The 15,634-nt window shown below is 47.2% G+C and overlaps 1 protein-coding gene across 6 annotated transcripts; it reads right to left on the bottom strand.

The window, feature by feature from the left end:
• Positions 1-1,096: 1,096 nt before the first annotated feature.
• LOC306668638 (TBC1 domain family member 8-like) lies at positions 1,097-14,512 on the bottom strand. 6 transcript variants are annotated; one of them, XR_013765919.1, is made up of 4 exons: positions 7,795-8,060; positions 7,525-7,566; positions 6,217-6,372; positions 1,097-1,764 (listed from the first exon to the last, which is right to left on the bottom strand). XR_013765919.1 is itself a non-coding variant. In XM_079152197.1 (3 exons), exons 1-2 carry the CDS (start codon positions 14,339-14,341, stop codon positions 6,268-6,270), a joined length of 792 nt encoding a protein of 263 aa, XP_079008323.1. In that variant the 5' UTR covers positions 14,342-14,512; the 3' UTR covers positions 1,097-1,764; positions 6,217-6,267. The 6 variants fall into 6 exon arrangements, 4 of the variants coding, with proteins under 4 accessions (XP_079008323.1, XP_079008324.1, XP_079008325.1 ...); XR_013765920.1 differs by having other exon boundaries at positions 7,492-7,566; XM_079152197.1 differs by lacking the exons at positions 7,525-7,566; positions 7,795-8,060 and adding an exon at positions 13,655-14,512.
• Between the last annotated feature and the right edge of the window lie 1,122 nt (positions 14,513-15,634).

Raw genomic sequence — 15,634 nt, forward strand, 5'->3', positions numbered from 1 at the left:
AGGATTCTGTTTAAAGGGCTGTGCAAAGTCGATTCTAACCACCCTATGAGTTACTTGGCTCAGTTTCTGCCACATGTATACACTCTGCATGCATTCAAATCAACTTTCTCTCTTGTTCATCTGCTGCATAGCGATGCAATTTCCAGGACCTCAACCACAGAACCTAGGGAGAGGACATTTTCCTTCTCCTACAGAACTGTTTCAGGAACCAGCATAGCAGAAAACAATTTCCTTCCTCCCAAGTAAGGAAAACACCTCGAGGAAAGAACCACTACAGTTCACGTTAGGCCAAGAGAGGCAGGTTAAGTGTCACTGATGCTCAGTCCCATCTGACACAGGACACCGAGGCACAGTCCATCGGCAAGGAAGAGGGGTGTCCTGAGAGCTGTGTGTGTCTTTTACCATAGCCCAGGTCAGCTCTGACCCCACAAGTAAGAGGTCATGCCCTGGCTGCCAAGCACTGGATGGCCTCGGTCACCCCTGCTCTTCACTCATCCTGCTCACATCCCTCAGTCCCCAAACGGAAAAGAGCGCTTCTCTTTCTTCCTCTAAAACCAAAAATTCACTTTGACACCCCTTACAAAAAGCTGGAACTCTTCAGATTTGTTTTCAAGAAAACAAAATCCATGGTCTGGGAGATTCACAACGTTTCTATTAGTGCATTCTACTTATACACAGTAGTGGGGTTCACTCTGACATCATCATACAGTCATGGAATAGAATGAGCTCCATTTCCCTCCCCTGGGCTTCCTACTTTAGTGGGCTCTCTACTACATATTTGGTCTTTAATTAGTGCTTTATAGGTATGCATCAAAGGTGGAATTCACTGTCATATATTCATGTACGTAGACAGCACTATTTTGACAATTTCTTTCCACACGGGGGCGGGGGGGGATCCTTTGAGTAGAGGTAATGAACTGAGGGGGAGGAAGGAGGAACAGGAAGAGGGAGGAAAGATGGACTGCTTTGGGGAGGTTTTATCCAAAGGGAAGAAAACTGAACTGCAGGCTTATGTGTTCAAGTGTGTAAGGAGAGTTCACTGTAGAACGAGGAAACATGTCCCTCCCCAACAGGATCTAAAAACACCCATCACCATCGTGTCCTTGCAAGGACACCAGTTATGTAACAATGTAACTGGCAGCAGGTATGGACAAATACCTCCCAAGATTCCTCTCCTGCCTTCTCAGACCTTAACTGGCTGTAACTCCATTTAATTAACATATGCAGAACAAACATCCACTATTAGTGGGACCAGAGCACTAGGTCCAACGTGGTGACAAATGTTACAGCTAAAGAGAAAATGAGTCAGGAATAACTAATTTGAGGAAGACAATACTATGTTGCTCTGCAAAAACAGAAATCTTAACATTATGGTATCCCACGAGAAAAAAAAAGATGATTATATCTGTAAAAGATAACAGGAATTAGGCCTGAGGATGAAGCACCACCCCCTTTTTTCCCTAATTTTCAGGTGTATCTTTATGTGCCTCAAAGACTGACAGGTGACAAATTGAACTAATTTGGCTTTGCGCATTAATCCAAAAAGTGTAATCGGACTGGTGAAGACTGTGGGTAAGTGGCAGAGTTCAAAATGTTATGAAGAGTCACACGAGATGGGGATAAAGGTAGAGATCAAAGGGCCTACCTTCACCTTCCCCTTGACAAAGCTGGTCATGTCGTCTTTATTATCAAATACAGACAGAGTATGGAGGAGATTCCATCCCAGCCAGTTCCAGTGCTGGTTGATTTCCTCTAATGTAGCAACTGGATCAGAATAGAAAGAGAGAGAGTGAAAAACAAGAGTCATCGTTTTGCCAACATTAAGTCCCTGTGTTAATGTTCCGCAAATGTCCTGTGCCAGGGGCCTCACACACCGAGCCACCATTTGTCACTGAAAACTGGCACTCTCCACTGGTGCCACGGTCTCTCCTGCCACTGCACTGGGACTTACAAACTTCAGTCCCATGGCCACTTTGGCCAGCTCATCAAGCAGGAAAGCTTTGGGACTGTCCTGTGACCACCCTGCACACCTTGATCATGTGCAGCGCACCTACCACTCTAGTGTCAGAAGCATTTGCAATGGTACAGCTGTTCCAGCATGGAACACAGACCAAGTGGCAGACGATTCTCAACAGTCTCACTTAGTGTCTCCCGTGAGAAGTGAGGCCTATGGAGAAGTACCAAAGTCATGTTCACAGGGGAAGAACCTCCTGGGAAGGTCCTCACAACAGTGTTGTCGCTGCAACAGGCACTAGTCAACCCAGGAGCAACAGTCAGGAATTTCACAGGTTTACAAATGGACACTTCATACCATTTACAGCAATATCTCTAAAAACTATAAGATCCGGTACACATTAAAAAACACAATAGCATGAAGTCAAATACGGTAAGTAAATTCCTTTCAAAGGCAACTAAGAAACTTCACCATATTTTTGGAGCATTGAGCAACACCATTAACCAAAGGCATGACCATTTCAGTCATCTCTTTCTCTACAAGGAGGTTTCTAGTCATCACTATTGCTACGCCAGCATAGGAGAGCACATGCTCAGCTCCCAGTGCAGGGTCCCGAACATAAAAGATGCTCAGTGAAGTGCTCAGTAAAGCAAGCACAATCCTGGACAAGAAAAGGCATGTGAGGACCAGGCAGTGTGGCTCAGCTGGATTTCCAAATGCAACATGGGATATATTCTAAACTCAGAGAAGTTAAAGGATACCAGACAATAGTACACAATAACTGAGCCACTGTAAGGCACAAAGGCCACTAGAGTCATAATACCCAAATGCCACATGTGTGTTTTCAAAACTCAACTTCCTTTCCCACTCTATCACACCTGTAACCTTCCTCTCCTACACTACAGATTCATGTGAATATCGTGTAACACAGGTTGAGCAACCCAATATGGAAATCCAAATTCTGAAATGTTCCAAAGTCTGCAACTTTGCAGTTCCAACATCATGTCAGAGGTGGAAAACCCCATACCTGATTTCTGGTTCAAAGGACACAAACTACTTCATGTACAGGACTGAAAAATACTATATAAAAGTACCTTCCAGCTATGGGCACAAGGTGCATATGAAACAAATGACTTTCATGTTTCAGTTAGGCAGCATGGTATTATGTACATGAAAATATCCCATCATCCTAGAGAATCCAAAACTCTTCTGGTCCCCAGGATTTTGAATAAGGGATATGCAACCTGTACCTCACAGGGAAAGGGCCAGAAGGTTCACTCTGAACTTGCAGATTAAGGTCTGTGAGAAAGAAGAACATCTGTATTAGGACTGCTCTTCTGAGTGGGCACTTGGGATGGAATTAAAAGAAGTACCCAGAAGTACCTCGTAAGGAAAAAGAAAAGCTCAAGACAACAGAACTTGGTTCCTTTGTGATCTCCCAATGCTGAGGCATGGGATGGCCTAAGGTGACATCTTTGGGTCACCATCAAAGCCAGTCTGTCAGCACTGGGAGGCTGTCCCTGTCTCTCTCCACCCACGTCTCAATTCCCAGGTAACCAAGAGGACGTACGTGACCAGAGACCTTCTCACCTCCCATCTTGCTCTTTAAGAATCCAGAAGCCTAAGCGGCAACCCACTTAAAACTTAGAAGGAGCTACCGCTGGGGTGAGTGGTCAGAATCTTCTTCAACTACAAGGTAAGCTTTCTTCAAACTATTGTAGGTTGCTCCTCAATATCTGTAAGGGATGGGTTTTTGAACCCTTCAAAGATATCAGAATCCAAGGATGGTCAGGCTCCTAAGATAAAATGGTATGTAGTATTGATGTATAACCTGGGCCCATCCACCCGTACACTTCAGTTATCTCTAGATTACTCATTAACCTCATACAATGTAAATGATACATAAACAGCTGTTATACTATCTTATGTGGGGAATAATGACAAGAACAGGAAACTATATGTTGAGTACAGAAGCATTTTTTTTCTGAATACTTTTGATACGCAGTTGATTGACTCTGCCGACACTGAACCCCAGATACCTAGGCTGAGGACACATACCACCTGCCATGACGCAGACATGTTCCTGCACACCACGTCACAATCACGTCTCCTCTGCTTCAACATCCTGCACACCAGCCCATGAACTCCAGCTCCTGACCCTCCCACGACAACAGAGCTCCTTCCTTTTTCCCCCTTTTCCTGTTTCTCTCATTTGCCTACAGTCCATGCCACAGATCCTGCTCGCAATGGGAAAACCCTCACTTAGGCTGCTACAAGCAAATCCAAAACTACTTTGAAGATCAGAAATTCAAACTCAGGTCTGTAAAGGCATGAGTGTTATTATCTCTACAAAAGGTCTGGCGAGTTTCTCAGAGCCTTTCAACCTTCAGCCATGTTCCATGGAGGACTCCTCTCCTGGCTATGCCTCTAAGTCCTCTTTTGGGAATCAGAAAAGTCCACCTAAGCCTTCAATCTACAGCAACAGGAATCAAATGACTACATAGGCAAATCCATTCTTGGAATGATTCTAAACAGATAACTCAAACTCCTGCAGTTCCTGCCAATGTTATTTCTGCTTCCTGGAAAACAGGCAGAGACAACAAGGTGTTTAGTGCTCCAGGTCATGGTGAAGAATACAGCGAGTATTTCAACAACACAGCAATACCACTGAGAACCAGCTATGTCTCACATGGGAACTCATAAGTCCTGCCATGGCCTGGACTTCTCAAAAGCAGAATAGGACCAGGACTAACCAAGACCACCAGGCACACAGAACCAGGAGCAAAGCCTCCTTGTCCTCCAGGGCCCCCAGAGAATTTGTCACGGCTTAGGGTCAATTCAGCAGGGTTCGGGTCCTCTCATCACTCCTGCTCCTCTCCACCTTCTTCCCCCGGCCCTAAACTGAATGGGGATTACCTCCTGGTATTCGGCCCTCCTGTTTCAATGTACAGTGTCCTTAACTCTACTCACGGGACAACCATCATATATGATTCTAACATGCAGGCAGACGTACAATGGAGTCTTGTCCAGTGTTAACAAGGAAGGAAATTCTGACATATAGAGCAACATGGATGAAACTCGAAGACTGGGCCAAGTGAACCAAGCCCGTCACAGGATAATGCAGTATGAGTCCTCCATATGAGGTTCCTCACCAAATACAGAGGCAGGAAGTGCAATGGCAGCTGCCAAGGGAGAGGGGAGCAGAGACTTTAATGGGTGCAGAGATTCATTTTGAGAACTTGAGGAGTGTTCTGGAGGTGGATGGTGGTGATGCCCATATGTCATTGTGAAAGTACTTTATGCAACTAACTAATTAGGATAGTAAATTTTGTATTGTACCGTTGAGAAGAAAAATTTGTGTTGAAAGCAAAAAACACAACGTCTATCTTGAAGTTGTCTGACTGCTCAATGTTCATGAGCATGCCTGTGCCCTGCCTTTTCACAAAGGACCCAAGAAATCTTCATTGTAACTACACATGCTCCTCAACTGACAACTGGGTTGCATCCTAATAAACTCATCGTGAGATTGAGATTGCTGTAAAAAAAACCGTATTTAATTCCGAATCCAAGTATCACAGCTTAACCTCCTGGGCAGGGATCCTTTGTCAATGGTCAGCACACAATCAAGTATGAAGGCGAGTTAACAACATGCAAGACATCTAAGTAATGCCTGCACAAGTAGAAGTATCTCAGTCAACAGCACAATCCCCACACCAGAACATACCCATGCCTCCCATCCTCACTCTCCACAAGAGAACGATGAAAAGAAAAATTCACTACTCAGGACCTTCTGAGGGCAGGACAATGGTAGAAAACAAGCCACTGGCAAACCTGACCTGTGTTGGCCCAAGGAAAACTTCCTCAGCACCCGGGAGCACAGTGATGCAATCTCTTGGTACAGACATGCAACATGGGGTGGAGACTGCCCAAGTCGGACACAGCCCTTGCACTTTGCCCCCGGCTATTACCACACATGCACACACCTGGGAAAACCCTGTTAATCAGACACCAAGACCATAAAGGAAACGGCCACTTCATACCCAACAACACGTTAGTGTCCTGAAACACACCCCTCAGACGCCTGGCTCACTCATGCTCACAGCTTAGTGTGCTTCTGATCACTAAGAAAGAGACAGACACGTGGAGGAGAGCACAGAGCTCCTGAAAGTAGGTGAGGATCCCCGGGCAGGCTCACCAACAAGCAGATGCTCTACATGCTCAGACCTCAGGGTCTGGAACATTCCAACGGGAACAAGACTCACCAGTGGCTATGGCCCAGTGAATGTCACATCCATCCAGAAACTCTCCACATGCTATGGGTGAGTACACCTGTGAGCTGGGAACTTGAAGCAGAACTTGAAAGGGAGCAACCTCAGTGTTGGAATCCAGCACTGCCTCCAGAGCACCCACCAGGCCACCTACAAGGCAAAAGAGAAGCAAACACACCTGTGACTTCAGAGATGGGCAGACCCGCAGCCAGTGTGCAGCTGCCACTCCCACATGCACAGGCAGCATGGTCACTGGTGAGAGCCCAGGCACAGCTCCGACACCCCGCAGAGTCAAAGCTCCATGGGGCCCAGAGCTCTAGCTTCCTCACACCCATTTCCCCAGCATCTGCTGTTGGAGTCAGACTGCCCGATTGGAACCCCAGCTCTACCACTTTCAAGCTCTGTGGCCTTGGGAAAGTTACCTGATTTCTCTGTGCCCTGGTCTCTTTGGAAGATAAAGCAACCACGATATGCCTCCAACGGTAATTATGGAAATTAAGTCATCATTCAAAGTACCTAGACTATTGCCAGGCCCTTCAAGCACCAGGTAAGTGTTGCCCGTTAGGATCCTCATCACATCCACATCTCACGTGGAAGAATAATCCCTTTCTACTCCAGAAAGGTACCCTGAGAAATATGACAACACATCCAAGACCCCGCAGGACAGAAGGCACAGGTAGCAGGTGAAGGACTGGCATTCTCCTGTGATGAATAGCATCCTGAATCACGGCAGGTGAACAAACCCACTCCCTCCTCCCTGGAGGAGCTGAAGCCCTCCACCTTCCTTTGCCCATGCTCCTTCACTACTAAGCCCCAAGAGGGCCCTGAGTGGCCTGAGGAGTTTATTTTGGTTTAAGACCCCCCAATGTTAAAGGAAGTTGAATCAGTAAGGAGTATGTCACTGACCTGCCACCCCATCACCCCAGAGTGTGCAGCATGTTTCACAACAGCAGGGACGTGTGCCGACACAACAGTACAACCCACAATTCAGAAAGTTAATGCTGGGACATTCCTACCCTCTGCTCCTCAGATCCCGCCAGTTTCCAAGTGCCTCACAGACCCGTCCTCAGGGGACAAAAACACACAACTTGCAAATGCATGGGATGTACCCACTTGTTCCTCCAGCCTTGGCAACAGGGCACACTCTATCACTGGATGGCCCTCATGATAGCAGGCTGGCTGGGGCCTGCAGCTCTCTGCAGCTGCCCCACTTCAGAGAGGACTAAGGCACATCCCCAGGAAAAGATCCAAATTCAAAACTGTATATACGGGGCTTCTGGCTGGGGCTCAGTGACACAGAACCTGCCTGGCATGTGGGAGGCACTGGGTTCCATCCTCAACACCCTATAAAAGTGAACAAATAAAATAAAGGTCTGTTAACATCCAAAAAAAATACTTAAAGAAAAAATGCTTGTATGGTTTCTACAGAACATAGGTTGCTTTTGCACCACTGTAGAAACAAAGGCACTAATCCAGCCCACAGGAGTTGAGAACTGCTTGTCTTGTGACTCTATCACATTGCACCTGTTCAAAATCACCCACTGCCTTGAGCCGTCACATCTCCCAACACACCTTTGACTTTCATGAGTTTGACGGCTTCAAAGGTTACTGGCCAGTTCTTCAGCAGCAAATCCTAGTTTTGGCTTGCCTGATGCTGATTAGATTCAGGTTAAAGTCTCTGGCCAGCCTCCCAGAAGGAATGCTATGCATCATATCCTCTCAGGTGGACACAACTGCAACTCGTTCCACTCCTGGTGATGTTCACTTGGTCTCTTAAGTTAGTGGCTACTTGGGCTCTGTACCATGAACTTATTCCTTTTTCCCTTGTAACTCAAAAGTCTCCTACAGACAAATAATGAAGTTATATAAATTTCCCATTCCTCAAACTTTCAATTTATTCACGTTTATTGGTATAGTCTCATCTTTCCTGCTTTTCTTCAAAGAGTAAAAATTCATTACTATTATTTACTCGGATGATTTAATCGTCCCAGGTTTGGCAGGTAGGAATCCCTTCAAGCTGGGTTCCGTGTCCTTTGGACATGTACTCATGGTTTTTCATAGTCTCTGCCACAATAAAATATTCCAACATTCTCTCCTACTTTCCCTGCACCAGCCCTAAAATGGGACATTTTTCCCAGAAATTCTCTTCCCTTTCATGAGGATTGCTACACAAAAGCCACCTGGCATTCCAGTGGCTTGGGAGGCTGAGGCAGGAGGATTGTGAGTTCAATGACAGCCTCAGCAACTTAGCGAGGCCCTAAGTAACTTAGCACAACAGTGGCTCAAAATAAAAAAAATAAAAAGGGCTGGGGATGTGGATCAGTGGGTATGTGGCCCTAGGTTTCATCCCTGCTATAAAATAAAAATAAAAACCTGGTATCTGGAAGCTCATTGGTAACGGGGTCTGTGTGTATACATATGACTCATGTATTTGCACAGAGGCATACACATCTCTAATGCAATGTGTGTATGTATACATAGTCTACATACAGAAAAACTGAGTTCACACCGATGCCTCCTGCAACCCACTCCCCATGTTCATTCTTACTTCTTTCCTTGTTCACAGCTCTTTTCTCCAACAGAGAAGCTCAGCCTCCACCACCGTTGATATGTTTACTTGCACATCAACCCTCTACTGCTGCCAACCTCCACACCCAAGAGACACCCTGCTCACCCTGTGCAACCTCTTCCTAGATGACCCACACCTACACCTCCCTTACCTGCCCTACGGGATGACTTTCCCCAGCAGAAGGAAGGACATGTGTGTTTTTACAGCAATTATTCTTTGGCTAGTCCCCTGACCCTTTAAGGGTCTGTTATTTGGTGTCAGATAATGGAGCGGGGGACAGGAAGGCTGTCCTGTGTGCTAGATGGAGAGCTGACACTTAATACAGAACCCACAGGCAGCTTCACAGAGCTCAGTGGAAGAAAACAGCACACTGGGGTAAGGGCTCTTAAGGCTATGTTTTCAAAAGACCGGTGAAATGCCATGTTTGTCTAGCAAAGATAAAAAATCCTGGTGGAGACACCGAGGAAGACTAGAAAGGAGCCTATCCCAGGAGGTGCTTCTCAGACATCTCTGACAGAACCCATGCAGACTTTGTAACAGCAGCCTGGGCGCCTCTAGGTGACATGGAAAGAAGAGAACAGGGAGAGTGTGCAGCACCTGGACAGCCACAGAGGGGGCCGAGTTTTGAGGCAGAGTGGGGATTTCTCTCACATGTTTCTGAAAAGTTCAGGAGGTCTGTGTCAACACGGACCCTTCAACTGGTGGGCAGGTGGGCAGGGCAGCAATCAAAAAGCCACAAGGGGACTTCCAGCTTCAGTTCCAGCATGCAAAGAGCTTGGGAAGCACCCCTCCCATAAATACAAGCAGAGGCCAAGCAGACTGCAAATCATAGGCTTTTCTTGGACTCATCGGAGAACTGAGGTCACAGGTCAAAACATGACCCCCAGATCTAAAGCGGCACAGGTAATCTGAGGGACACAGCTGGGACCTGCTCCCCCAGTGCTGAGGTCATGAACTGCAGGACACTTGAGTCCTGAGTCTCACTGCAGGGGGGCCTGACTGAAAGAGAATAAGAAAGCCCTGGTGCTGCGATCTTAAGGAACCCCAAGGCAGCACAGGTGTTCTCACCAGAACCCCACCAGTTCCTACTGAAAGACCCCAGGGACACCTGCCCAGCTCTCTGGACAAGAGAAGAATAAGGCCATGAGGCATCTTCAGGGCCTCACCCCAGCTGGGGCAAAGGCCTTCTCTGGCTCCTGTGTCCCCTCTGGCTTTCCTGTCCCCACAGGGGTGGGAGGAAGTGGCTAGAAAACACTTGGGAAGGTCACAGGCTAGGGTCACATGTCCACTGATGACTGAGATTGATTGATGATTCTAGAACCCTCCCCCTTGTCAACAGCAAAAGCTCCAGGATAAATGAGAGCACATGACAGCTCAAAGAGCAGGGAGGCTGGGAAGTTCTGAACCCAGGGACAGAGAAGAGACACAACCAGGGACATGGAGGAATGTGAGGCCTCTGGTACCTTCAGCTATAGTAAAGAGCCAAGTCCCAGCAGAGTAGCAAAACACACAGGGAAGATGATTTCCTCACTTGTTATTATTTATATATATGTATAATTTATAAGTTGTTTATATACCATAATAAGTTTTCTCTCTCTCTCTCTCTCTATATATATATACATACAGAAAAACATGCCAGTAGGCAAGAAAATACACATGATTAAAAGATAAAGCATCCATCAGAATGACACACAGATATGACAGATCTTGGTACTTTGAGAGAATTTTTAAAATAAGTGTGATTTATAGGTGAAGGGTTCTAAAGAAAAGGTATAGAGTATGGAAGACTAAGTCATGAAAGCAGACAGATGGAAACTCTAAGAAATGAAAAAATAAATAGAAATAAACAAAAATGAAGATTGCCCTTCATAGCTCATCAGTAGATGGGACGGTCAAGAAAACAATCAGTGAACTTGAAGACAGATCAACAGAAACCACCAAACCCACTGAAAAGTCAAGAGACAGACAGAGACACAGGAAGTGCACAATATCTGAATGCTGGGGATAATTCCCAAAGATACAAAGATTCCAAACTGGAAAAACAGGATAAGAGGAAAGCAATCATGTGAAGCAATAATGACCAAGAATTTTCCAAAATTAATGACACACCCCAGGTCACAGATCCAAGAAGTACAGAGAACACCATGCAGAAAATTATATAAAAAAAAAAAGGAAAAATATTTACAAATCTACACTGAGGTATATCATATTCAAATTGCAGAAACAAAAAGAAAATCTTTAAAGAAGAGGGGGTGTGAAGCAGACAGCCTAGCAAGAGCACGGTAATTATAGCAGACTTCTCTAAGCATGCGATCAAGGGAGTTGAAATAAGGTGCTGAAAGAAATGAATCACAAACCAATAAATCTAAATGAAGTGAGGATTTTTTTGGGGGGGATACTTGGTATTGAATGTAGGGGTATTCTACCACTGAACCACATCCCCAGGTGTTTGTTTGTTTAGAGACAGGGATTCAACACATTGCTGAGGCTGACGTCAAAGATGTGATCCTACTGCCTCCTTCTACCAATTTGGTAGGATAACTAGCAAGGACCACCATGCCAGGCTGTGTCCAGTGAAATTATCCTTCAAAATTGAAAAAAAAAGACTTTCTTGAAAAAGAACAGGAAGTCCATTTCCAGCAGACCTAACTATCAAATTCGTCAGAGAAAGAAAACACATAGGTCAGTAGCTCTGAGCTATGTAAAGAGAAGAAGTGTGTCTCAGGAAATGAATGAGGGTAGACTAAAATTTCTTATTTTTCCTATCCCTAAGCAATTGAAAAGAAATGTTTGAAGGGCTAACAAAAATTTTATTGAGTGATTACACTATGTAAATAAGTGAAATGGATGACAATGTCAGAAAAGATGAGACAGGATCTGTGAATACTAGTATTTCTGCATCTCGGCCAAGCATGGTGGTGCACACCTACAATCCCACTGGCTCAGGAGGTTGAGGCAGGAGGATCACAAGTTTAAGGCCAGCCTCAGCAACTCTCAGACCTTGTCTCAAAATAAAGTTACAAATGGACTGGGGATATGGCACAGTGCTTAAGCGTCCCTGGGTTCAATCACAAATACACGGAAAAAAAAATCTACATTTCATGTGAAACAGCATAATATTTGAACGTAGACACAGACTAATCTGCAAATTATGTTCCAAATCAGAAATATATACTACAAATTCTTTTCAACCTTCTGTTGGCAAGCTAAGAGATAAATGGCATCAGCAAGCCTACAACTGCTAAAGAAGTCAGGAAAAGAGGTTCAAAAGAAAAAGAACAGAGCAAGGAATAGAAAACAGTTACCAACCTGGTAAAGATTCATCTAACAATACCAACAATCACTTTACATGTGAATGGCCTAAACACAACAACCAAAATCACCCAGGGATTTTCAGAATGGATTTAAGAAAAAAAAAGGAAGAACAGAAAACCAAGGCCCACAAGAAACCCATGTCACAGTCACACAAAGGAAAAGGAAAGGGGTGGGGCTAGGGATGTAGCTCAGTGGCAGAGTGCTTGCCTAGTATGCCCAACTCCCTGACTTCAATTGTTCACATCACAAAAAATTCCACCAGCAATCAGGATCCACCAACATATAAAAGAAAATATACCTCATGATCAAGTGGGACTTGCTCCAAGTTTGCAACAATGGTCCAGCATTCAAAAATTCATCAATATAGAAGTAGGGGGGGAAATCACAAAGTAATTCCAATTGATACACAAAGCACTTGACAAAAATGGAACACCCATTCACGATTAAAGGAAAAAAACATAGCAAACGAGGAATCAAGAACTTGTCTAACTTGATAATATCATTTACCTTCTCGCCCCAAAACCCTACAATTAACATCATAATTACGGAGAAACTCAACACTTTCCTGATAACCAGGAACAAAGTAAACCAACTTCCTATCACTCCTATTCAACATCACACTGAAAGATCCAGCTAATATGCTAAGACAAAAAGAGGAAACAGAAGGTATACAGAGAGAGAAGGAAATAAAACTTTGTTCAAAGATGACACGCTTTTCTTTAGAAAAATAAAGGAAAGAATCAAGAAAAACTTCAGGAACTAAGAAGCATAGCAGAGCTGCAGGGCAGAAGGATAACATGACGACTGCTTTCCAACACTCCAGCAAAGGCCGGCTGTAACTTGGGCGGGGTGGGGGTGGCGCGGAGTAGACACCATTGACAAGCCAGAGAAATGCAGAAGAAAGGAAAACAAACCCGAGGCAAGGCCATCGTCACCCCCTGTCTCCCACGAAATCCCCACCTGCGACTCAGCCCCAGGCTGGGAGCTGAGGCCGGCCACCCCCCGCGAACTCCTTACCGCTGAGGCCACAGTCCCCTTGCTGGGCCCGCAGCACCGCCCTAGGATGAAGGAGCCGCTGTTCCACAGGTTCACCCAGAGCTTCAGGGCGTCCTTCAGCAGCACCTCGTCGGGCTTGTTTCCCTTTCTTCTGGGGCCCCGCCGCACGTGGCCCCGCGCACGTGGCCCCAGGCCGCACGTGGCCCAGCTCGCTCGCGAGGAGGCGGCAGCAGCGGCTGCGCGGGAAACGCAGAATGGCGGGTGCCCAGCGCTCGCACTTCCGCAAGCGCAGCGGGAGGAGCGCTGCCGCGCACCGGCCAGCCCCGCGCACCCCGCCCGGCCGCACAGGCAGCGTCCGCAGCACCCCCAAGCCCCTCTCAGCCCCGCCAACTGCAGAGGCGCCTCCCGGATTTCCGGGTCCCAACCCCGGGCTGGGAGCGACGGGCGCGGCGGGAAGCGAGACCCCAGGCCCGGCCCACTCCCGCCACCCCCTTACCGGTGAGGTGACCGACCCCCTCGCCGTGCCCGGGGCGCCGCTGTGGCAAGAAATACCCGCTGGTACTCTGGGCCACCCAGAGCTTCAGGGTTCTTCACTGGCACCTCCTCGGGCTTGAGCCACATCCCTGGCGATCCGGCTGCACTGTGGGGAGCCGCTTCACATCGCCGGGCCACCAGAAGCACGGGGCCCAGTTCCCTCGGCAGGAGGACGCGGCAGCAGTAGCGCGGGAACCGCCCACCCGCAGGTGCCCAGCGCTCGGAGTTCCGGGAGCGCGGTGGGAGGAGCTCACCCCGCGTACCCCGCGCAGCCGCGCACCGCCCCGCCCCCATCCCGCCCAGCCTCGCGGCCGCCCACCCAAAACCGCTCCCACCCCGCCGACTCCCGCTGCACCTTGTGGGGGCGGGTTTCTGCATCCCAGCGGCCCACTCAGGGTTCCCAAATGGAGGAAGGAGGTCCCATCCCGCTGCCAGGTCCCCTTCCTCCCATGCCCGCACAGATCGCGGGGAGCGCCTGGGCAGCAGTGTGGCTCCAACCCCTGAGTGGCAGCTCCTGGGAAGGAGCTCAGGGTGGCAGGAGCCGCCCTCACAGGCCTCATTCCAAGAGGTGGAGGAAGGACCTGGGGAAGAGAAGTCTTGCTCTCCAAGCTGCGGATTGACCAGCCCAAGGCCCTTTATCTCAGGAAGGACAGAATGCACTAATGCAAACCAGTAAAGCAAGTGTGTTTGGGTTTTAAAGAACATTTTGGAGCTCTCCCAAAAATAGCATGAAAAATAAAAACAATTATGTTCGGACTTGTTAGCACACTTTCTTAAAGATTTATTTTAATTCACACATCATACTTTTCCATATTTATGGGGCACTGAATGGAATTCCACTACATTTATACGATGGGTAATGAGCCTCTCAGGATAACTGGCATATCCATCACCTCAAACATCATTTCTTTGAAGGCACGTTTGGGAAGCTCTCCCAAGTGAACCACCTGAGCTGCAGGAAAGGCACTGGCGAACATCAGCTCATATTCCTGAATGTGCTTCTGATGCAATCCATACACATTCACCAATACTTTCAATATTATTCAGTTTTGTCTGTCAAATAGTCAATAGGAAAGACGCATGGAAAGACAGGAATTTGAAAATTAGTTGGGAGGGGATGGGAAGAGGAGCATGGGGTAGTACAGCCTGACTCCTCTCTTCCCACCCCCCAGGCTCCTGCCCATGTCTCCCATTACTCCAGTCTGACAGAAGCTCATGGGAGGTCAGGATGCTCCAGGATGCAGTTTTCAGAGGTCAGCCTTCCAGCACAGAGCAAGGTGGAGAGTGTTGGAGAGGGTAGCTGGAGCAGGGGATGGAGAGCATCCAACACAGGTGCTGACAGCTTCCTGTTGTCACTCCTTTGCGAGGGCTCACCACCCCTTGATGGTACAATTGCATTTTGTCCCCCAAAATTCATGTGTGGAAGTCCGAAACCACAGTTCCTCGGAATGTGACCTAATGGAAATAGAGTCATTACAGATGTAATTAGTTGACAATGAGGTTATTAGGGTGGGTTTTAATTCCATATGATACAGGTTCTCACAAAAAGGGGACATTTGAACAGCCAAGACCTACAGGGAGAATACCACGTGCAGCTACGAAATACGGCCAAGAGGTGCCAGAAGCTAAGAGAAAGGCCTGTAGCAGTTCTTGCCTAGCACCCTCACAAGGAACCAACCTGGATCTCAGACGTCCAGCGTGTTCCAATGCTGCTTCTGTGTTGAAACCTCCCGGTTTGTGGGACATTGATAGGGCTGTCCTAGCAAAAGAATACAGATGCTTCCTGAATCCTGCTAACAGCTGATCAGCAGCACATCAGTTCCAACATTCAGAGAAAGATTCTGTTTGCTGCCTGGCGCTGGCTGATAGCAAGAGGGACCACAGTTCCTCATTGTGGTGTTCTGGCTGGTTTTTGCACGTGTCTGTGCCCGTGTAGGGAACAGAAGGAATGCTAGTAGCCCATGCCATTTCGCAGCAGCAGGAGGACCCTGTTAGCAC

This window comes from Sciurus vulgaris (assembly GCF_902686455.1).
Source record: "Sciurus vulgaris genome assembly, chromosome: 8".
In the NCBI taxonomy this organism is placed as follows: Eukaryota; Metazoa; Chordata; class Mammalia; order Rodentia; family Sciuridae; genus Sciurus; species Sciurus vulgaris.

What these genes read in the sequence shown, in the direction of transcription:
- LOC306668638 (XM_079152197.1), bottom strand. Translation starts at nt 14,341, where the DNA reads ATGTTCTTTAAAACCCAAACACACTTGCTTTACTGGTTTGCATTAGTG. An exon ending in GTGGCCCAGAGTACCAGCGG is followed by an intron (nt 6,373 to 13,654) that starts GTATTTCTTGCC and finishes TTTGCCTTGTAG; the next exon opens with GTGGCCTGGTGGGTGCTCTG.